The 24172-nt window shown below is 36.6% G+C and overlaps 1 protein-coding gene and 1 long non-coding RNA gene across 2 annotated transcripts; one reads left to right on the forward strand and one right to left on the reverse strand.

Moving 5' to 3' along the window:
* LOC131521708 (uncharacterized) lies at positions 1-6685 on the reverse strand. The gene is made up of 4 exons (XR_009266345.1): positions 6084-6685; positions 4693-4817; positions 3476-3615; positions 1-2374 (listed from the first exon to the last, which is right to left on the reverse strand). It is a non-coding gene; the product is annotated as an uncharacterized LOC131521708 (long non-coding RNA).
* On the forward strand, positions 4945-22682 carry skap2 (src kinase associated phosphoprotein 2). The gene is made up of 13 exons (XM_058746666.1): positions 4945-5178; positions 5944-6049; positions 6149-6174; positions 7693-7791; positions 10239-10319; positions 10400-10483; positions 10578-10702; positions 10794-10857; positions 10949-11062; positions 11266-11343; positions 13832-13947; positions 21149-21251; positions 22404-22682. Exons 1-12 carry the CDS (start codon positions 5139-5141, stop codon positions 21239-21241), a joined length of 1026 nt encoding a protein of 341 aa, XP_058602649.1. The 5' UTR covers positions 4945-5138; the 3' UTR covers positions 21242-21251; positions 22404-22682.
* The last annotated feature ends 1490 nt before the right edge of the window (positions 22683-24172 follow it).

The raw sequence follows: 24172 nt of genomic DNA on the forward strand, positions 1-24172 counted from the left end.
GAGTCTCCTGGCCAAGAGTTGTAACGTTTTGGAGTTCAGCAATTAAATTTTATTGCCTATTAAACCTTCGACAGGGGGTTGGTGTTGAGGCAGCACTCCACGTAATTCAATCCGCCGCTGAGAATGAGAAGGGAATTCAACAGACAAACCACATTTTAACATTAATCATTTAGTTTATATAATTTATTATAATTATCAGTTTATCTGCAGTTCATAGATTTAATTTACATTTGATGAATGTGTGTCGAATCGGATCAGAGCATCTAATACAAGAGTTATCAAATGAAGTAGCCAATATAGTTTTATCAACAGGCAACGCTGCAAGCAATGATCTGACTGTATAAACTAAAACAGAATTCTGCTAGTGTTTTATCAATATTAATATTTATTCATTTAAATTGCAAATAGCTGATATCTGAATAAATAGCTAATAAACTAATAATCTCATTTGATTACCTCGTCCCTGCTCTCCCAAGATCTTACCTCTATGGGCCTGTGTGTCTTCTTGGTCTAACTCGAGTGATCCCCGCTAGTTGTTATACAGCCATAAAACAACTCTATTTTAATCTTTTTCGACAAGCCAGGATCTTGGCAAACGCTTTTCACCTTTTCCACAATAATAAGCCTGTCAACACCGGTCTCATGGCCTTTAAGTTTAACAAACACATTTGTATTTAGGTATATTTATTTTAAATTTTCTAAAGTATTTTGGCACTGATATTTGTCCCACATTAGTTGAATCCACAAATAATCACAAAATAAAATAATTCGTTTGACCATCATTAGTTCTTATCCGTGGCTGGTTTATCGAGTTTAATAATTATGGTGACTCGAGCCACCTCCGTTAATGCTATATAGCCTACTCTATGAAGTGCAAGTTGTAGGAAATTCTGAATGTATAAAATACGACTTAAGTGGTACCTCGAGAAGAGTGTTCTGTGAAACCTAGCTTCGGAGAAATCTAGCTAGGATAATTTCCAAACATCTGACGCCACGTTGCAATCGCTGCGTAAGTGTCGAAATGGAAATGAGGCCTAGCGGCCAACAGCTCACACCGCAGAGGCATTTGTTAGAGACGCAGAATGATCCGAGTCCTTGTATTAGATCAGGCTAACTTTACACCCACACAATGTAGGATTGATATACTATAACCACTGCAGACCTACTAATGTAGTTAAGTTATAATATAACTATATAATAAAACAATAATCGTGGTCTGAGGGCTTTTCAGTTATTAACAAAGCAGTTTTTAAATGCTCTTATCTTTCATTTGGTTTATTAAATGCTATATTATTTAGAATTTTCAATCATACACAAAAAGACGTGTACAGAAAAGCCCCTTTATAGCATTTTACAAAACAAAGCTCAAAATCGTTTAGGCTCTAAAGGCGTTGCGCCAAATCGAGCCTGAACAAATAGTTTGACTGACGTCCTTTGATGAAAACAAACACGTGATCGGCATTCTTTAACCAGGTTAAAGACTGAGTTGAGATTTGGCACAGAGAAGTGATCAACATCCAGCTAGCTACACAAAAATAGATTTTTGCATCATAGTCATGCAGGGAAAGGCTTAGAATTACAATACAAATTCTCTTTACAATTTTATCATTAATCTTCTGTTACAGTTTTCAAAAATGCCCTGAATAAAAATACTGTATATAAATATATAACTGTAACCCTCTCATTGAGGCAACTTTTTACATTCTACACATATACATTTTTGGAAGTTAGCTGTCACTTTTGTGGCAGCACCCCATTTTTAAAGCTGTGGTTGTAAAATAGAAAACTGGATAAACCAAATTTGCCTTTCCATAGTGAATATGCATCACAATAACTCATATGAGCCACTACTAGGACCTGGGTATCACTGCAGATGCATTTGCTAAAATATGTTATTGCACGGATGCTTCAAGTATAATTATCTGCTTACTTATTAAAGACTGCCATAAAGTTTGACAGACACATAACTTTCATGATCCTACCCAAATTGAACAATCAACTTTGCCTTAATGCAAACTGATGTGAAACCATTTGGTATGCATAATATGCACATGTAATTCGGGGCTCCAGCAACAATGTTATTTTCTCAAGTGTTTTGCAGCCTAAGTTTATGGCTTTGGTTAGCGAGCCTGACATATTTTTGGTCATCCCAGCATCCACAAGAATCGATGAACAATCTGTGCAAAGTAAAATTCCTGTCCCGACAGCTATAAAATGCTTAAAGAGGAAAGGCCTATGTTACTCAGTCTGTAATGTCTATGCAGGCATTTAAAGTCAGTGCAGTCAGCCTTCAACTGGTTTCCATGGAAACCTTGCATTTAATCTTGGTGGTCCCTTTTGTCATTCCTATGCAGGTGGGCTTCATGCAGATATTCTGAGGGTAGAGTGAAATTAGAGCAGAAACACTAAATATAAACTGCAAGATGCATGAAAATGCAAACTGTATATATGAATTTTAAGTGTGCAGCTACGTAAATGCTTAGGAATTCTTCACTCAAAAATTACAATCTGTTATCATTTACCCACTCACGTGTGCTGACTCTCTTTTGTGAAAAATAAAAGATGATATTTTGAAAAATGTTCAATGTTGTTTAGGGCTCCACTGATTTTTATTGTATGGACAAAAACAGTCTTTCTGTGTTCTGCCGAAGAAAAAAGTCATCAGGGTATGAAATGACATGAGGGTGCATAAATGACAGAATTTTCATTTTTGAGTGAAATATCCCTTTAAGGGTTTAAACCTTTTAAGGATCTGAATCAAACAGAATGGCTCAAGTAGAAGGCCAACCACAGCAACACCACAGAATACAAATGAACAAATTAGCTCTATGAAGCATGATATTATCTCATAGATCATGTTTATGGAATTCCTGAGGTATGCAATTATTCTTCTTCTAGTTGCACTTACGTGGTCTGCTTCTTAAACATCTCTTTTCATCTAACATAAAGTGTTCTTCCTCCTGCGGCTGCAACCAATGCCTCACAATGTAATGTTAAATCAAATGACTAGCACAGGTTCACGCTTCATGAATATATCTACAGTAATTAATAATCAAAGAACCAAATCCCTGCTAAAGAGAAACACAGGTACAACAGTTACAAATGTACATTTCTGACGTGATTGATGCATTCTTTTGTTGACATTAGACATTAAACGTAAACTCAAGGTTCAATTCAAGGGAGCCCAGACTTTTTTTCCCCCCTCTCCAGAAACAGGTGGTGAAAGTGGTGTCAAAAGACAGTTTAAATGTTTAAATGTAAGCTAATTCTAAGTCTTTTAAAAACAACACCTGAGCAGCCTAATCCCTTAAAGGCCAAGGGGCAAAAACACCATCTCATCCATCACAAAGTTGAACTTCACAGATACCTCTGCACCCTACAGGCAGTGTGAATTACAGTGGCAAGAGCGTGCCCTCAGATGTTCTTCCTTTATGTTCGGAGGCTGTTCAGGTGGTCTGATTCAGATATGACTTACCTGTCACATATCATAGTATTTCCTGGTGACCTCACCCATCTCATATGTTTTCAAGTCTAGTATGTCTTCACGTAGCTGCCATAAACCTTACATTTCAGTATTGTTTTGGGCCAACGAAGCAATTCTTCTCTACCAGCTCTCTGAAACAAAACCAAAGCAAAGGAAAACGTTACAGGCTCAAGTCACAAGGCTTGCAAGAAAAAAATAAATGATTCAGAATGTGGCAGTCAGTGGTTTCCATATGCACACCACAGAGTCATGTCGACCAAACATGATTAAAACATTGTTTTACCCTAGAGAAAACAACAAAGTATAATGCTAAAACTCTGGGATGAAAAGAAGTACAATATGTCTAATTTAATAAAGATGATGATCACTGGTTACGATGATACTGATGTAAAACTGCATTTAAACACTACACACATTTCTCCCTTTGTGGGTTGGGGCCAGAAGCTGAGACGTGTGAACTGAGGTGAGTCCAGATCAAACAGGCTCGGCTGAGGAGCATGAGATATGGAGCTGCTCCCCTCTCCTTCAAAAGGTCAAAGGGCACTTCACCTCTCTTTCCCCCTCCACACCAGATGGATCTGTGGCCAGGTCAAACGAGGTTCAAGCAGTGCTCAAGCCGAGCATACAAGCAGGCAGGATGTCAGTGTTGAATATCAGCCAATACTTTCATAAAGTAAAATTTGCCTTTTATTGTTTCATTTAAGTCATTCCTATGAATAGCTGTATTTGCTTTTGTGCATAAATATATCACAACAAGGCTTGTTCGCAAAATATGGGTCTAATTATAATGTGCAAAATAACTTGCCATATTACTTTAAAAAATATTTTGGACTCAAAAAACAAATTCCACTCCTTATCATTTTCTAGGAGACGTATTTTGAGAAGGTGACAGAGTGCAGGTCTGCTGGCAGGGCTCTGTTCTCTGCAGTAATCTCTGTGAAACAGCAGAGGAGCACAGAGAGAGCGCACAGAGCCAGATGGAGATGGATAGCTATGTGTTTTCCTATGAAAGCTGTGCATCACCCCCATTCTTCACCTGTCTCCCACCTCAGGATAAGTGGGCCCCACTCCAAACAGCAGGCCCATCTAAAAGGGCAGAAAGGTCCTTAGATCCTCTCACTAAAATCCTCTAATGCACCAGCAGCGAATATATACAAGGTACAGAGGGCAAATAAAAAAAAAAAACAGGACATTCAGCAGTTACTTACCAAAGTTTGTAAATGAGGATTGCCTCTTTGGCTAAGGAAGTAGTGTAGCTTCTTGTTTTAGATTCAGATTAGATTAGATCATATGAGCATGCTGTATCTTTCCCATCTGTTTTTCCGCTCTCATGCTAATAAAAACATCAAAAGTAAATATTATCACCGTGAAAGTGAATTCGACGAATAATGCAATAAAATGACTTATGTAAAGTGTATCATTCCTGTCAAATCGTGCACGTAAAACTGGACGAGGAAACGTGTGATTCCCCAGTGCACTGTTTGGGGTGAGCACTCCAGTCAAATGTTTCTGCTGGAGCAGGCGTGATGAATAATGCCGTCTAATTTGAATAGTGGTTTCTGCAGGGTAGGATTTTGCTTCTTCCGTATTGCATAGTCCACTTGTAACTTCCGTGTTTCGAAGGCTATCTTGCTGGGTCAAGCGGTTTATCACAATGAGGTCCATCCCGGAAGACTTAACGACACTCATTTCAGGTACAATCGCAATATTTGATCAAACAACAGTTGATAAAGCGAACGTTTAGGTCTCGAGCGCAGTCAGAATACAATAGGGTGTTTTGTCTTCAGTTAGAAACTCTACATTTATTTCTGGTCATGCTTGGCTGAAAAGAGGAAGTTTATTCTACCGAAAGACTTTGCGAATATTTCCATGTAACTAAGTTGGTCTTTGTTTACTTTTTTCTAAAGACGAGGCTGGGTGCGAATAGATGTTTTGTGTTTTAACGTGTTGTTTTAATTACTAAGTCAACAATGTATGAACATAGTATTATGATGTTATGATTCAACTGCAGATGAAATTTCAATTTTTTTCTTGTGCAGTTTTTTTTTTTTTTTAAGTTTTAAAGTCCTAACATACCTGTGGGAGACTCCAGCTTAAGATGCTAGCGATGTTTGAACACGGTAACGTTAGATAGTAGCCAGCTAACGTTACGCTAATTAGATGGAGTGAGATTGTTATTAGCTGGCTGACCAGCTAAAATGTTACAAAAAGCAGGTTGATAGCAGTTGTTTCTGGCCAAAGACCAGTTTAAGATGTATTTTCCAGCAGGGATGTAGCCTTGCCAGTAAACTAATCACAGTGTCATTAGTTTGGAATAACGTTAGTCGAAAGTTATGTTCCTCAAACATGAAGTAGGCTACACCTGTTTGCATAAACCTAGGCTACTTGAGATGAGGAATTCAAGAAGGGTGAAAAATGGCAAAAAGAAGCTACGCTTATAAATCAGTGTCTGTTTTCAGATCTGGAAGTATTTTTAACCGATGTCCTTAAAGGGGAGAATTTGAGCAAGAAAGCAAAAGAGAAAAAGGATGCCTTTATCAAGCGCATTAAAGATGTGAAGACGAGGTACCACAGAATGTATTCATGTAATTGATATTACCTGGTATGTTTGTGACTCTATGCTGATATAGTATTCAACAAAAATCCAAATTATTTGTGTTCCAGCTACTCTCAAGACTTCAAGGACAAACGTAAGTTTGGATGTGTTTGTGTTTTGTGCGTGTGTCTGGGGGAGGGGCTAAATTTCAAGCATGGTGAAGTAAACTAGTACTTCCCCATAATGCTGTAGACTAGTGTGTGCTTCAGTGTATCCTGCTGTTTCATAGTTAGCATTCATTCTGAACATGAGAACTTTAACTCTTCATATGTAAACATCTTTGCGTGACAAATATATAATACACATACACTGTTTCTCTTCTAATGGGAACACATGAAAAAGTGCTTTAAAAATAACCTTTAAGTTACCACATAACTGTTCACAGATCAGTTTCGTGTTTCCTACTACAAATTTAAAGTTGAGTTGTGGGTAGAGGGCTGAGTTTGGTGTAGCACTTTACAGCGACATTATTACCACATCACAATGTGAACAGGAAGTTCTTTGCTCAAATTCAACATGATGGCGCAAACATGCATAATATTTGCTTTGCCATCATCTTCAATGTTAATTATATTTTGAGGGCATGTGATTCAAACAGGCTAGAGTGTTACAGGAGATCTGTTTATCTTCCATATTAAAGAAATAGTTCAGTCAAAAAATACAAATTTGCTGAAAATGTACTCAACCTCAGGGCATCCAAACTGAGCCTGTTTATTCATCGGAACAGATTTGGAGAAGTTTAGATTCGCATCACTTGCTCACCAATGGACCCTCTGTAGTGAATGGGTGCCGTTAGAATGAGAGTCCAAACTGCTGATAAAAACATCATTATGATCCACAAGTAACTGACACCAGTCCATCAGTTAATGTCTTGTGAATCTGCATGCTTTTAAGAAACAAATTCATCTTTTTTCCCCCTTTTTTTTTTACTTGAACCCTTTGCTTTTGTTATACTATCCATGATATTGCTTTCTCCAGTGAAAAAGCCATCTTGTCTGAATCAGGAGAGAAATATGAACAGATCAGTCACCTTGTTTAATTGAAAACAGTCCAAAACAGTTCTAAACAAATATGTTGGTGGATTTGGATGTGAGATGACAACAGGGGATGGACTCACTGGAGAAAGCAGTATTAAGTATTAATTTACGAGGCGTTAAATAACAGACTGACTTTGTGTGAATTATTGCAATGTTTATATCAGCTTGAACTCTCATTCTGATGGCACCCATTCACTGCTGTGGATACACTGAGCAAGTGATGTAATGCTAAGTTTTTTCCAAATCCATTCAGTTGAAGAAATAAACTCATCTTCATCTTGAATGGCCTGAGGGTGAGTGTATATTTTAAGCATATTTTCATTTTTAGGTGAACTGTTCCGTTAATATCCCAAATCTCTGCAAAGCGAGTGCCACTCAAACTGTGACTGGGAGATCAAAGGTTTAAGCATACTTCATACTACCTCCCAGGCACCATGTCCAAATTCCTGTGCTGTCAGATATCATATCTGCAAGCAGCATACATAATATCTGAATCAGACAGTCTTAATGTGTCGTGCTAGTGGAGGTTTGAAATTTTGGCCTTTTTGAGAATGCTGATGAAGACTGTTGTGTAGGAGATGAAGACCTTCCAGAACCTGATGAAGCGGACACCAATGATGGTGGATCACTGCACTCAGAACAGGCTGACAGAGATGAGGAAAGCGCTTATGATGGTGAGTGGAAAATTGTGTGATTTATTTAAAAATGTTACAAGAGGCATGGAGCATCTGCAATTCTTTTAGAAGAACTTGTGAGACAGGAATATCACATGACAGTACTGTACCCTTGAATTCTCTCCTGGAAGTCAAAAGAAAAGTTTGTAATTGTGAGTACTATGAAAGAATCACTGCAATCTATTCTGTAACAGATTGCATGTACAGAATGCCCATAAATTAAGAAACAAAAAGCATTTCTCTCACTTATTTCTTTTTTACTTATCATCTTTTCTGCAGCCTCAGCTGTCATAACACAGTATCATTGTGGCAGTCCTTTGTCATGTCCTGTCTAGGATTTTTTTAGTAGTGGTAGAAGAACACAAAAGCTGAATGAGGTGCTTGAAAGACTGATGTAACCCGGCAACAGGCTCAGGAACAGTTTGAAGGCACAGACGTCAAGGCTTTAGCTCTCTTTTGTCTCTGAGCAAATGGTTTATGGTCTGCAGCCCAGACAATGCCGCCCACAGCCAATGTCAATTCAGGCTTCTGTTTTATTAGCGTCTGCTAAATGAATGCTAGTGGCAGAATTTACATTTAAGGAAATCCAGTTCAGCTGACTCATTTCGAATTATGCATCATATCTGATTATTGCATTCAGAAACTTACATAATCAGAAGGGTAGGATGCAGGCTGAGAGTGGTTTGTGTGTATGTATATGGTAGGAAGAGGTTTACTGCTGGAGTGCAGTCGTGTGTTTTATAGGTCCTTTTGCCCTGTGCTTGCCAGAGAGAACAGCTGTTTAGCTCCAAGATGAGATTGAAGCCTGTTAGTGCACACTGCAGAGCCTAGACGAATCAAAAAGGCATTTGGAGATTGACCAAAAAGTTATTTGAGACTATTTATTTTGGACAAATGTACTAAAGCAAGTGAAGTTATGAGCTTGTGTAACTATAATGCAGCTGTTTGGTTAAAGGCAGGGAGTTTGTCATTTAATGGGAGAAGTTTTTTTATTTATTTTTTATTTAAAAAAAAAACAAAGTCAAAACAGACAGACACATCTCAGGCTGTATTTGTTGAGAGTCAGAGGCTTCGCGTCTGTCACAAACTCACAGTGCTCTGAGTTTTTGCTCTATTTATATATTCAGCGCATTAAACGGAAGCTCATTTTATAGCGGAAGGTGAAACATGTTGCCACTGTTTATTTACAGCCTTTTGCAACAACATTTGCTACTTTTGAAGTTAGCATTGTACCATGGATAAAGATCATTCAAAGGGAGTTCATACTCATAGTACACATTTTTAGTCATGGCTTATAGTTATGGGTTTGTGTAACATGACCATTCAAATGTTTGGGATCACTATGTTTTTTGTAAAGGACAAATTGATTAGAAATGGCAGTAAAGACATTTATGATGTTACAAAGGATTTCCATTTCGAATAAATGCTGTTCTTCAAACATTATATTCATCAAAGAACACTGTATCTCATTTTCCACACTTCATTAAGAAACAGAAACATTTTCAACTACTGTTAAGAACGGTTTCTTGATTACCAAATTAGCATATTAAAATTATTTCTTAAGATTTATGAACAAGACTTGGCTGCTGAAAATGGAGCTTTCTTGTCATTAAGAAAAAAAATACAAATTTTAATTATATTAAAATAGAAAAATAGCTGTTGTAATAATGTTTCTAAATATTGCTGTTTTTGACCGTTTCCTTTTTCACTTTTTTATTTATTTATTTATTTTTAAGAATCTTATTTAAAAAAAAATCTTTGAACAGTAGTATATATATAATTATTTTATTTTATTATTTATTTTAAATTTTCACTAAGGAAGATGCAAAAATCAAAGTGATGCTCTTTGCCAACGAGTTCTTATTTTGCAAAATGTCATCTTTTTTAATTGTTTTGCCAGTGTTTGCTCTAAAAGACAGCATGATTTATGATTTCTTTGCTAGTGCTTCTACCAGACATTTTCAGAGAAATCCGCTCCAACTCTGAGGGTGTTCAGTTTGCTTTTCACAGTCAGCGTGTGTCATGCTCCCTTGACAGCACTTTATACATAATTGCAAACATTCCACAATTGCCTGTGTCATTCATAACACTGCTCTGCTCACTCACACTCATTCAGCAATGCAATGGTAGTGTGTACACAAGAGAAGGGAGGGCAGTGTAAACGAGAGGGGAGGTTTGCTTTGAAAACAGACCATGCATCTGGTTCACACACTGCTGTACCTGACAGATCAGTGCATGAAACTCTATCCAGTTTTGAATCTCTGCTAACTTTAGTCTCGCTTGACGTCAACCTTTGATTTTTAAACCTAAAGGCATGGAAGTAGCTTTCTGGCTGCCTTAAGCAAATGTATTTCATTTATTTGTGGATTCTTCACCAGCACAGTTAGCACTGCTCATCATAAATAAGCTGAACTAAAATAGAATAATTTTCTGTTTGTTGAAATCAGGAGTTCAACAGTATCCTCCGGTGGCAGCTCAGGACCTTCAATCCATTTTAAAGAGTGGCTACCTGGAGAAGCGCAGAAAGGGTAGGCTACTGCATTCACAAACAGGTTGCTCATGAGAAAAAAAAAACTCTGAAAAATAACCTCCTTTTGACTTCTTATAGATCACAGCTTCTTTGGCAACGAATGGCAGAAGAGATGGTGTGCTTTAAGCAACAACATATTCTACTACTATGGCAGTGAGAAAGGTAAGAAAGCTGCTGTTTTTGTTGTCACCAATAAATGTAGTCCTGAATTCAATTTCTTTTTTCTGAAACTGGATCATTTAATAATCTTCACTAGATAAACAGCAGAAGGGAGAGTTTAATATTGTTGGATACACGATCAAAATGAACAACACCCTGCGGAAAGATGCAAAGCGAGATTGCTGCTTTGAGATCTCTGCTCCAGACAAGCGTGTATATCAGGTCGGTCACCTCTCATAACATGTCTCAAACATGCAGTGTTTATTCATATCCTCAGATCATTATCACTCACAATAATACCTTTTTGCTGCAGTTCTGTGCTGCATCCGAGAAAGAAGCTAAAGAATGGGTGGAGCACATTGACTTTCTGATTAAAGGTAGGAGTGTACATCAGGAAAACACTGTCACTCTCTAAAGGTGTCTTTTATGAACAAATGTATCATGTTTTGCATGTGTTTTCACTATCAGACATGGGTGGAGTCATTCCTGAAGATGAAGAAGAGTATGATGACTGCTTACCTATGAACCAACCAACCAATCATGCTGTACCTATTGATGATGACATTTATGAAGAACTCCCAGGTTTGCACCTCAATTTCTTATTTTTTGGTGTATTTGTATTTTATTGTTATTTAATCACTTCTGGTGTTGGTAATCAGTTATAGTCATGTAAAATCCGCTGAGGGTGGTTCCTGTATGTAATGTGGTAGAAAATGGCTACAGAAATTTTGAATTTGGTGTATTGCTGTCCGCTCTGACTGGCACATCTATTCTCTCCCTCTCAGAGGAAGATACACCCCAACCTGTTAAACCAACAGTGACCCTGGCCAACAAACCCCCTCCACCATCTACCCCAATGACAGGTAATTACCACTAGGTCACCAGGCCTGTCCATCCTCTACCTGCCCTGCTGTCCCATAACACCACACAGACTCCCAGATCTGCCTGGGTGGCTATCATTTGTCTGTCCAACTTGTTTTTTAATCTTAAAAGGGTATAGACAGTGGAAAAAGAAAAATAGGAGGGATGAGGTCTTGAAATGACAACAAAAGATAGAATGTGGAAGAGAAGCAATGGATATTGCAGGTACATATGGATTTGGGAGGTTACACTGATGACAGGAGTAGGAAGTTAGTCTGGACCACAGGAAGGGCCTTCAGGAAGAGACCTGGAATTTTTTGCACCGTTTATTATTTGTAATGATACTTAATTTAACAGATTGGTTAGACAAATGCTAAACAATACTCTTTCCATCATCTCGGTTATTATTTAAAATGCTATATTGGTTTTTCTGTGCCTGTGTGGAGAAGCATGTATCCTGCCGGGTGCTGGGCACTGGGCAGGGGTTGGTAGGCTCTGGCAGGAAGCTGACTCCATTGGTGCACTGTGGCCCACCATGGCCCTCTGCTCCAGGCTCACAGCACAGGAAGTCCTGCTGACAGAAGCGATGGCTGAGGCAGGATCTCGTGACAGATGCTCAGAGGAGGAGGCCAGCTAGAGCACTAGTGAGAGCCATAATGAAGGAGAATAATACAAGCTTCACAGATCCTGGAAAGCAACATTGTCATATGAATTTTCCTAAGTAGTGTTTGTTGTCATTTTTTGATCAGGGCTGTTTCGAATAATGTTTTAAAATCCTGGAAGTGAATGCAATAATGCTGATTCCAGACCAGTGCAGCAGGTGTAATACTAATGCTTGGTTCTTTTAGGCTGCAGCCCTGAATAAAACCTTAAAGCAGCAGTGGGTAAGGTTATATTTAGAAAATAATTAGAATAATCTGCCAAATCAGCATAGCTGGGAAACTGCCAGCAATAACGTCTGTTGAAAGATATTTACCTTTAGGGGTATTTTTTTTATTTATGTGAAAGCAGTTTTACTAAACACCCACTCATGGTGCTGCCTTCGGGTAGACAATGTAGATTAGTAAATATATTGTAAATATGAATAAATAATGCTCTAAACTAAGAGCCAAGAGCAATGGCAGGTTAAATGTAAACCCAAGAGCATTGTTTTTGCTTATGGTTGAGATAGAAAATAAATGTTCTTTTGAAAGGGACTGAAACTTTGCTGAAGATTATAAAAAATCAAAAGCTTTATAAATAAAAAAGGCTTAAAGCAAATGTGGCTTGTAATACAAGTTAACTTGCACCAGTGAGGAGTCTTTCATTAGAGAGTTCTTCAGTATGCATCTCAACTGGCAAGAGCCACAGTTCAGCAATTTATACTCTCTGCTGCCCACTAGTGGATCTTTCTGAGCCAGAAAAACACTGGGGTCTTCAACCAAGAACCTATGGTCCCTCGCCAGGCCCTTGGAATCATCCTAACCTTCCCCCATTACATCGCCCAGCAAGAACCCTTAGCAGAAACTTAGCAGGGCCATATAATAATTTGTGGATAGTTGCATATTTGTGTATTTACATACATTTTTATATTGCTTATATTGCAAAGCCACTAAAATAATGAATGAATATTAATGAAGAGAATCATATATATTTAATTTTAATTGAACTTTTTTTTTTTTTTTTTAATTAAACATTTAGCTGAACCTTAGATTTGGTTAAAACTAGCTTGAAATTGTATTTGTGTTTATCACATGTTATGTCTTTTTGCAAAACTTTTTTTGAGATCAGACAATAATCAGTGGAAATTAACACTTTTTTTTCAGCAAAAATGCATTAAATTGATTAAAAGTGACAGCAAAGACATTATAATGTTACAAAATATCTCTATTTCAAATAAATGTTGTTCTTTTGAAATTTCTTTGCAACAAAGAATCAAAGTTTCCACAAAATTATTAAGCAGCACAACTGTTCAACATTAATGATAAAAAGCAAATCAGCATATTAGAATAATTTCTGAAGGATCATGTGACACTGAAGACTGGAGTAATGATGCTGAAAATTCAGCCTTGCTATCGCAAGAATAAAGTACATTTTAAAAGATATTTCTTTAGAAAACATAAACTGTACTGATGTTTTTCTTTATCATTAAATGGTAGTAATGTTTCACATTATTATCTGTATTTCTGATCAAACAAATGCAGTCTTGTTGAGTATAAGAAACTTTATTCAAAAATAAAAAAATCTCACTGACCTTAGACTTTTGAATGATATTGTACATACATTGAGATTTCTTTGACGGACAGATGAGATGTTCAGAGACCAAACCAACAACCTAGCGATCCCCATTTTTACAGCCCTTCATAAACGTTTTGCGATGCATATGTTACGAGTGTATTGAGTTCAGAATGACGCCTTTAAAAACACAAAATGTTATCATAAATGCTCTGTTCGTTCTTTAATAATTCAATTCTGTTTATAAATTATCTTCTATTCTTCTATCCCTTGCAGCAGCGAACAAGAGCACAGACTACGCCAACTACTTCCAGGGCTTGTGGGATTGTGCTGGAGAGCATCCCGATGAGCTGTCCTTCAAGCGAGGAGACACCATCTACATCCTCAGCAAGGTAAGACGGGAGCCATGGCCTGGAAACTTCCAGACTTGCCACAGTTGTCACAACCCACGTGACGGAGGACAGAAATAATACAGCATGAGGTAATGTTTATTACCCTGCCCTCTCAGACGTCAGCAGGAAAAGATGAATTTGCAAAAACATTCAGTTAAATAAATACACTGTGACGTCTGGATAACACATTTGAGTCAGATGCTGAAAGGTTAGTTTTGGGCCTGTTTTGTTCGCGAGCGGCGTTCCTGAGTGTGGAAGTCAAGCACACCCTCTCTCTGTGCACAGTGATGGGATTAGTCTTGTCACAACGGAAACCATTTTAGTGCTCTTGGCCCTGAGCAGAGCAGTCTGGCAGCCAGTAGCATTCTGTCACCTCTCTCCACTTCTGCCCAGTGCGTGTGCTCGTCTCAGAGCTCATTTGTGTGTGGGTATTTCAGCATTGGAAGACGGCTCAATGCCATGTTCAGTGAGGGCAGCCGTAAGCAGACCTTTAGCGTATATACACATCTCAGCCAGTCACTATTTATGGCTGTAATGGTAGTCTGTGTTCTCAGGAAACGCTGAATCCACCTCTCTATTTGTACCAGGTGCTGTGGAGAAGTGCGTTTGGTTAAAAACTTCCCGTACCTGTCAGCTCCGATGCGTAGGCCGGCTGTGCAGATCTGGGAACTGCCCGTGGGGTTTGTACCTGGCTAACAGAATTAGCTCAATACCTCTCAGGGCTACTTAAAACAGGTCAGCCTGCTCCGTTCACAGAAACAAACTCGGTATCTTGCGGTTTGTCTACTTAGCACCGTTGCTCTTCAGAGAAAGCACTGGAAAGCTTAATCGTGTTTGTGCTTTCTCCTTTAGAAGAGAGGTTTTGAGGTATCGACATTATGCTGGTGTTATTATGTAGGTCAAGGACATATTATATAAGTGTCCATGATTTAGTTTAAAGCTAGTGACAAATTCTTATATTCTTTGTATTTGTGTTGGCTTCATATAGTTTTAGAAAACTTTAATACCATTTTCAGGTAAAGTTTCAACTTGTAATGTGGCACAAACCTCAAGTTTGTTTCTTTTCCCTTTATTTAACCAGGAGGCAGCTTAATAAATATGGAAGTAGTCAAATGAATCAATATATAGAGAAAAAATAATTCTAATGTAAATTCATTTTTAAACAACTATCTAAAATTATTGTTATTAGTTCAAGTAAAAATAATAACATATTTTCCTTACAGGTTGAATACATGTTTGTGTACACAGATTATTATCCTCACAGTAAATTATCCTTCATAGATAGATAGATTTTTTAAAAATTAAGGTAAAATGTGATTATATAAATATCAAGTTTTCTAGGAGTTGTCTTATCTTAAAAAGATGAACTATGTGATTATTGACCTTGACACACAAGTCATGAAGATCTGCAGGGGTCCTCTCTGAGATATCCCTTACTGTTTTGTTGTTTTCTGCTTGTTGATTGTCTTCAGTTTTGTAGACAAAAGTTTTAAAAACATTAAGCAGTGAAGCAATACAATTTTTTTCTTAATATTCTAAGAAAGGTTAATTAAGGATTAAGCCAAAGTACTTAAATGAATTGTTCAACCAAAAATGAAATATTGTCATTTACTCACCTGTAGTTCCTAACCTGTATGGCTTTCTTATGCAGAACACAGAAGAAGATATTTTAAATGATGTTTGTAACCAAACTGTTTTGGTGACCATTGGCTTCCATTGTATGCACAAAAAGCACGGAGACATTTCTCAAAATGTAATTACTTATGTTCCACAGAAGAAAGTAAGTCATGCAGGTTTTGAACAGAAGGTTCTGGAGGTTTGACAGAAATTGTTATTTTTGGGTGAACTATTCATTTAAAATTTTATATATATATATATATATATATAAAATTATTAAATCAGGACAATTGTATTATCTTGAGATTTCTGACTTTATACCACTCAAAAATGATTTAAGTTAATTTTAATACAGAAATTAAAAGCAGTATCAATTATGTATGAATTATGTATTTATTATTATTATTTTTTAAATAAATTAATAGCTAGGACAAAATAAAGTGTACCCTCATTGACCCCTGTATATGGGAGTTTGATTCTAGTATTTCAGTCTTATGGGGGATCAGCCTGTTATTGGAACATGAGCTGATATGCTTCAAAAGAATATTTATTGCTTTAAGAGTAAGAGATAGCGATTTGAAATCTTGCTTGATTGACATTTTTTGTAAGTATAGGTATAATCAGTAATGGTACCATATTTGGTTGATAGAAGTGGGATAGCGATCTATACCAAATATTACTGCATATGTCAACAACAGCTACAGACTAGAGCAAAAGGATTTATATGTGAATGTAATAAACCTTTATTTTATTTTTTTATGACTGGTAAATAGAGAATTCAAATTCAAATATTCTCTGTCTTTCTGCTACATCTATTTTATTTATTTATTTTTTTGTTTCAGAGATTTTCAAGTGACCTGACAGCTTCATCTGAGCTTTTTAGGAGGGCTGAGATAAAACCCTCCTAAATAAGGCCTTGCCATGCCTATGTGTGATGTCATCTAATGTGATCCATTAAGTAATGGTGAAAGTTTAGGTCTCCAGAAGTGATTACACAGGAAAGAAGCTGACACAAAGAACTGCTGAATACAGCTTTCCATAATTCTACCCAATTTATTTATATTCGTTTTACTAGAGACACAGAAATGTGCAGCAGCAAGATAATGTATCTTCAGGAGAAATAGAGATGACATCCCAATTTCACCAGTAGCTAAAAATCCATAATTTGTAATGGATATATAAAGCATGCCAATGGGGAAATTATCTCATTCTGTTAAAAGTCAGCAGGCTGTCAGAAAATGACAGAATATGGTCTGAATGGGATCCAGGGGTGACTGCGTTATACAGTACAAGTCTGCCATCTAGTGGCTAGAATGAGTGCGGTGGCATTTTTTTTTTTAATAACCAAAAGAAAATTTGCCTTTTGAAAGACATAATTGTGTTGTTTGCATTTTTATTTTATTTTATTTGCATTTTTATGTACATACACACACACACACACACACACACACACGCTCCTTTATTCCTACAATTCCTTTATTTATTTATTTTTATTGATTGTAACTTAATATATTCTAAGGCAGTCTGATTTTGGTTGGTTGGAATGGAATTGAAATTGTAAAAAGCATTGTCTCTTTATAAATAATAACATAAAACAACAACATTTAATCACATGGCACTTTTTTTTTAAACAAAAAACCCACACTATTAAATCCCATTTTATAAAATATGCATGAAATGTATTGCACTGCATAAAAGAGATAAGTCTAAAGCCTGTATGTTGCCAAACAATGCTGGGAAAGAACTGCTCGACACAGTCCAATGATGCTGCGTTGTATTTGTGCCATTTTATGGGTACTACACGGCTTGGTTTACCATGAATATTGCAGGCGATCTTTTGTAGCGTAGCCCCTTCCCCCTTCCTTCAGCCAGGCTTGTGGATGACCGTAAAGCCGGTGTGGGTTTAGTGTCCAGCTGTGGCTCACAGGCCATTCAGCGCAGTCTGGGGAACAAGCTAGTGGGGCTATTAGTGGCCTACCTCCTTCCCCTTGGCCATGCAGCAGCTGCAAGTCTAACACCCCACCCCCCCTCCATTTACCCCCCTGTCCAGACCCTCAGCGGCTCTGAAAGGGTATTGACCATCAGACCAGGGGGAGGTGTCAGGGCCCTAAATCACACACACCACACTCTCTTCTTTTCAAAGCAGGCCAGTGTGTGCTGTAAATGATGCTTGGTCAAAATAGTGCATCACATGGTCTGTCTGGGGTCCAGAAGCATTGTAAAACTCGAAGACCCACATAATTTCAGTGGCATAATATGCTAATTTTAATTGTGCAGGATTTAAATTATTCACCTTACATCAAGATATTTCAAAGGTCATTTTAGTCCGCTAAATGCTAATTTAGGAAGTCTGTGTGACCTTACATGTTGGCTTCCTTAGATAGGCGCTGGATAGTGGTGTGTGGGCATGAAGGAGGAGTGTGAGGTCTGTACTGCTTTCCTGTTGCAGACTTATTTGTCACCCTCACCTTCTAATCTGACCCTCTTGCACGCGCACATATTCGCACACACACGGCACCAGGCGCTGCCCTGTCAATGAGGTGTGTCTGTATCAAAGGACAGCTACAGGAAGTTTCCGCTTCACCCCTTCACATGTGCACTTCCTGTCTCGTTTCACACAGGCTGGACAACTGCCCTATATTTGGCGGCCTGAGGTGTGTGAATCTTGGACTTTAACATGTTTTGCTTTCATCTCTGTTTTAAAGACAGCAGAATCATTTGTTTCTGAAATTACAATATTGTTCAGAAGTTTTAATAAGATTTTAAAAATTAATACTTTACACTTTTAATTAACATAGCCAAATTATGCAAGTAAAATGAAAGCGATGTTATATACTGTGATTTAATATACATACATTATATACATTATATTTATATATATATATACACATTTTATTTAGATAAATATTTATTTCAATATATGTTATAATATATTTAATATACATACATTATATATATATATATATATATATATATATATACACACACACACACATGTATATTAAATATATTATAACGTATATTTTAAATGTATATGTTAAAGTAAAACTATAATCTAAATGAAAATGCTAAGAACACAAAATCAAGGTATGAACAGAAATGTAATTCATTCAATTGTTTTTCCTGAAGAACATATAGGTCTTGAAATTTTTGGAATCAATGAATTTAATATATCAATGCTCCCAGTTTCTGTTAAGTCTGAAAACAAGCAGCTTAAAAAACACCTGATCTACAGCCTTGACTTTATTAGAACATAGATTTGGAATATAATTTTGAATATATTCCATTTATAAGCTTTACAGATAATGAAAGATTTATTAAAATCTGTGGTCTTTCAGCAAAGTTTTTCTTTTTAGTCTTATGAGGAGGTCAGTGCACACTGAGGACAGTTGGCGGTGGAGAGACACTCTCCATTACAGTGTGTGTGTCTGCGGCAGCTGTCAGCAGCTGCATAACCAGACCTGTGTTTTATAGACAGATACGTGCACGCAGGCAGTAAGAGGTTTGCTGGCCGGAGCTGAGCACTGTACATTATACAGCAGGAATCACTTAGGCTGCCGGGGTCAAGTAGGGGCCCACAAACTTCATATTTAACTTCAGATGGGGTATGATTCAAACCTCATTGCTCTTTCTGAACCATACAGAGAGAGATTTTTTTTCTCTGACAGTGAGGTGAAGGATGAAGGTAGACGAGCAGTGAGTGTCTTTTCAGCTTTAGGGAGATCAAAGACTTGAATGTCAGAGAGAAAAAAGGCTATAAATGTCAGTCAGAGTACACTGGATTGAGACGTTTCGGGGTTTCACTGTAGCTGACCGTTCTTTTTAAGTACAACAAATGAGTGTTTATATGGGAACTTTCAAAAACATGGAGAGCTGAGGTTTCAGATTGGCAACCTGGGCCCCCTGATGAGTGAGGGCCCCATTAAGGTCCTCTATACTGCCCTACAAAGGCAAAGCACGGGAACTACACCAAAGCTAAAACTGTAATTGAGTTGGCGTTTTTACTTTATTGTTTACAATGAGCCAAACCTGTCTGTCACACAGACAGATCATAGAAACCCCATTTCAGTCATAACTCAATTTTGACAAAAAGTATCACTGTGTTCTGCCTTTGCAAAGTAGTATAGGATTTTTGATTTTGATTTTTGATATGAACGTTTTGATGCCAAGGACTCCCAGATATGATGAATGCCTGGACCCCTTCCTAAAATATAAGGCAGCTATATTTTCAAGCGTATAAATTGGTATTAAATTAAGTGTGATTTTAAAAACAACAAATGAATTGTTTCTGAGATTACAGTACCGTATGTGTGTATATTTTTAATAAATGCTGTTCTTTTGAATTTTATATTCATCAAAGAATCCACAAAAAGTACAACTTTTTTGACCATTGATAATAAAAAACATGTTTTATTGAGCACCAAATTTGCTTATTAGCATAATTGTTCATTTTAATTTTAATAATGTTTCATAATATTGTTGTTTTAACTGTATTTATGATCAAATAAATGCAGCCTGCAGTGGAGAACATAAGAGACTTTTTTCAAAAACGTTAAATAACTTACCAACCCATACGTTTGAATAGTAGTGTGTATAATTGTCTTTTATATTATTTTTTATTTTAAATGTTAAATTGGTTATATCTTTTAAAATATTTACTTTTTATTAAGTCGATAGAAAGCAGGATACAATAGAAATATTACCAAATTTGTTTATTATGCACACATTAACACTGACAGCCTTTAAAATACCTTTTGTAAAATGTTGTACGTTTTCTGGTGAACCCTCCAGCACCCACTTGCAGTTCAGTGGGGGTCCCCAGACCCCAGTGTATCTAGCTCCTCCAAAGGTCTGCTGGGAAATGGAGTTTTATACAGCAGTTTCCGTGCGTCCACAGTTCATTTCAGTCCAGTCTCTTCTCCCTGCTTCCCTCCATTCTCCTTTTTGAAAGAAAGCACGATGTGGCGTGATAGATCTGCCTCAGCGTAACCCCAAAGTTTAGAAGGCATCTGTGAGAAACGGAGAAGTATCGTGGATGTGGAGAAAACGCAGGGTTTAGTGGCTTTGAAGTGAATGGCACTGTGTGATCTGTTTGTAATTATGGCATAAAGAAAGAGAGACGGATGGACGGATCTTATCTGCTGCTTATCTTTATGGCTATCTTTTCCATGAGCTGGAGGAGAGCTGATCTGTCTCTGTACGGGAAGAAAAGGACTCTGTACTCGGGCTCGCAGATCTGTTGTGCTTCATACGAAATATATCGCCCGTTCACATTCTCATGTGTAATCTTTATAGGTCCTATGGGCCTTGTGCCCTTGAATTGGCCTTGGAAAGACAGACAGGAGGTTGGGAGGGAGACAGAATGAGGGGGGGAGTGGGGGTGTACGGATAGAGACCGTATGAGAAGAAAATGAAGTAAAACCTGAAGATGAGCGGGTAAATGAACTATATATTGACAGATTTCATTCCCCTGAGTGTTGACCTATGAGATTTGACCTCACTGATTGTGTCACTGCACTGATTGGTCTCAACAGTGAGTGAGTTTAATGAATGTTGGTTATCGTTCTTTTTTTTTTTTTAACAGGAGTACGACATGTTTGGCTGGTGGGTGGGGGAGATGAAAGGGGCCATCGGAATCGTGCCTAAGGAGTATCTTCTCGAACTGTACGTGCTGTAAAGGGTCTGAGGTGAGTAAATGATCCTGGAATGACAGCTGATAAACCTAAGCTCTTTATATATACACACACTGCCGCTCAAAAGTTTGGGATCAGTGAGATTTGAATGTTTTTTAAGGGAGTCTCTTCTGCTCATCGAGGCTGCATTTATTCAATCAAAAATACAGAAAAAAAACAGTAATATTGTGAAATCTTATTGCAATTTCTAATATTGGTTTCCTATTTTAATATACTTTAAAATAGAATTTATTTCTGTGATGCAGCGCTGAATTTTCAGCATTAGTCTTCAGTGTCACACGATCCTTCAGAAGTCATTCTAATATGCTGATTTATTATGTGTGTTGAAACTGTTGTGCTGCTTAATATTGTTTTTTGGAACCTGTGATACTTTTTTCTTTGATTCTTAGACTTTTGTGTTGCAATATACAATGCTATTCAAAAAATTATTATTTTTAAGAAATTAATACTTTTATTCAGGAGGGATGTGTTAAATTAATAAATGTCATAGTAAAGACTTGTATTGTTAGAAAAGATTTCTATTTTGAACAAATGCTGTTCTTTTTAACTTTGTATTCATCAAAGAATTGAAGAAAAAAGTATCGCATGTTCCAAAAAACGATATGAAGCAGCACAACACTCATAATAAATCAGCATATTAGAATGATTTCTGAAGGATAATGTGACACTGAAGACTGGAGTAATGATGCTGAAAATTCAGTGCTGCATCACAGAAATAAATTCTATTTTAAAGTATATTAAAATAGGAAACCAATATTAGAAATTGCAATAAGATTTCACAATATTACTGTTTTTTTCTGTATTTTTGAACGAATAAATACAGCCTTGATGAGCTGAAGAGACTCCCTTAAAAACATTCAAATCTTACTAATCCCAAACTTTTGAGCGGCAGTGTATATATATGATGAATTTGATGAATTTTTGTATTTGTTACACATTTAAAAAAATATTTTTGAAAGTTGTAAACAACACTTCTAAATGATTTTTAGTACATCGTTCTACATCAAAATTCCATGTTTAATTCACTGTTACGTATGTTTCTTTTTTAATATTTGTAAAATTTACTAGCAGTTTCTAAGTGAAAATTATTTCCAAGTAAATCCTGATCCATTTTTGTTTGAATTGTACATTTTTGGTCATTTCTAGGGACCTCTGATGGCTGACAGAGTCCGAGTCTGATGTTCCACAAGCCGCTGTCTCTTTCTGTGTGTTTCTATTATTCTGTGTGATATGTAAAGCAAAACCTGCCAGTTCAAAAGCACCAGTGATTGTAAAATACATGAAGAATGTGAAGCTTATTTTTTGCTAATTATTTAATTATCACGTGCTGGCTGAGTGAATGTAAACCTCTTTTTTTTTTTGTCTTTCAAAGGCATTCAATTGTAGGTAAAAACTGTATGAAATAAAGCTTGCACGTTCACAAAACGTTCTGGAGTCTTTTTTTAGCAGTTTGTATTGTAGCCACCAGGTGGAAGCAGCGTATAACGTTCTTTGTAGTGAGATTGTGTCAAATAATTTCAGAGCAGATGTGGAATGTCTTTATTTGAGACTTGGTTTGATTCCTCCACAGGGACAGACAACACAAGACAGGTTTACCGTACATAGACCGTAAGTGCTGTTTGTACGAACAATCACGATGTTGCAGTATGTAACGAACTGATGGGAAACAAAATCTCTGACCTTTTTATGCAGAACATAACAAACAAATCAAATAGCAGTTATTCAGATGTGGAATTAATTATCTGCTGTAGGAGAACTGTTTGGCATATCGGATCGTATCTTCATGGACCGCTGCGTTGACATCCACAAATATCTGGGCACTGAAGTGAGAAACTTAATTAAAACACATGTCAGGCCGTTACCTTCTCTGCCAAGAAGAATGTATCCAAACGAAGTGTTACTATTTGCATATTCACTTGCTCAGTCAAGCTTCACACAATAAATACTAAAGACATTTTAATTTGATCATTACATAACACTGTATTATATACCAGTTGGTAAACAATTAGACTTGGGCCTGATTTTAAAGTTGAGCAGCATGGAACAATTTCAATCAAATGTTGGCACCATGTTTAGCTAATATTTCAAATTTTCATTTTTTTAAAACATCTTCAGCCAGATTTGAGAATACTAGAATCTCACGAAGAACTTTTTTATCATTGAAGAGATAAAATGATCACAATTTATTTTCAGGTCCAGTTTTCAATATTAACTAACAATTAACTACGACTTTTGCCTCAATAAACTCCTAATTACTGCTTATTAATAGTTAATAATGTAGTTGTTACTTTTAGGTATTGGGTAAGATGCAGGATGTAAAATATGGCGATGCAGTATATCTGCTTTATAATTGCTAATAAACAGCCATGCATGCATAAGCAACTAGTTAATAGTGAATTGGTCCCTATACTAAGTGTTACAGAGAATATCAGCATTATATTTTATATTACATATCCTCTTCATCAGAGTCTCACTCTTTTTATTGCCATTATTATACATATATATATATATATATATATATATGGTAACACTTTATTTTAGGGTCTCTTAAGTAGTTGCTTATTAGCATGCATATTACTAAAATATTAGCCATTTATTAGTACTAATTAAGCACATATTAACGCCTTATTCTACATGACCTTATTCTACATCCCTAATCCTACCCAATACCTAAACTTAACAACTACCTTACTAACTATTAATAAGCAGCAAATTAGTAATTTATTGAGGGAAATGTCGTAGTTAATAGTGAATAAGTGTTCCCTATTCTAAAGTGTTACCATATAATATATATATTATTAACTAAATATAAATGGCATCACTCTAACATTTTTAAAGTAGAATAAGCAACAAAATTGTGTGGCTTAAATAGGATTACTTGTAATATGCCTTATGGTACTGAAATAATATTTTCA

This window comes from Onychostoma macrolepis, chromosome 16 (assembly GCF_012432095.1).
Source record: "Onychostoma macrolepis isolate SWU-2019 chromosome 16, ASM1243209v1, whole genome shotgun sequence".
NCBI lineage: Eukaryota > Metazoa > Chordata > Actinopteri > Cypriniformes > Cyprinidae > Onychostoma > Onychostoma macrolepis.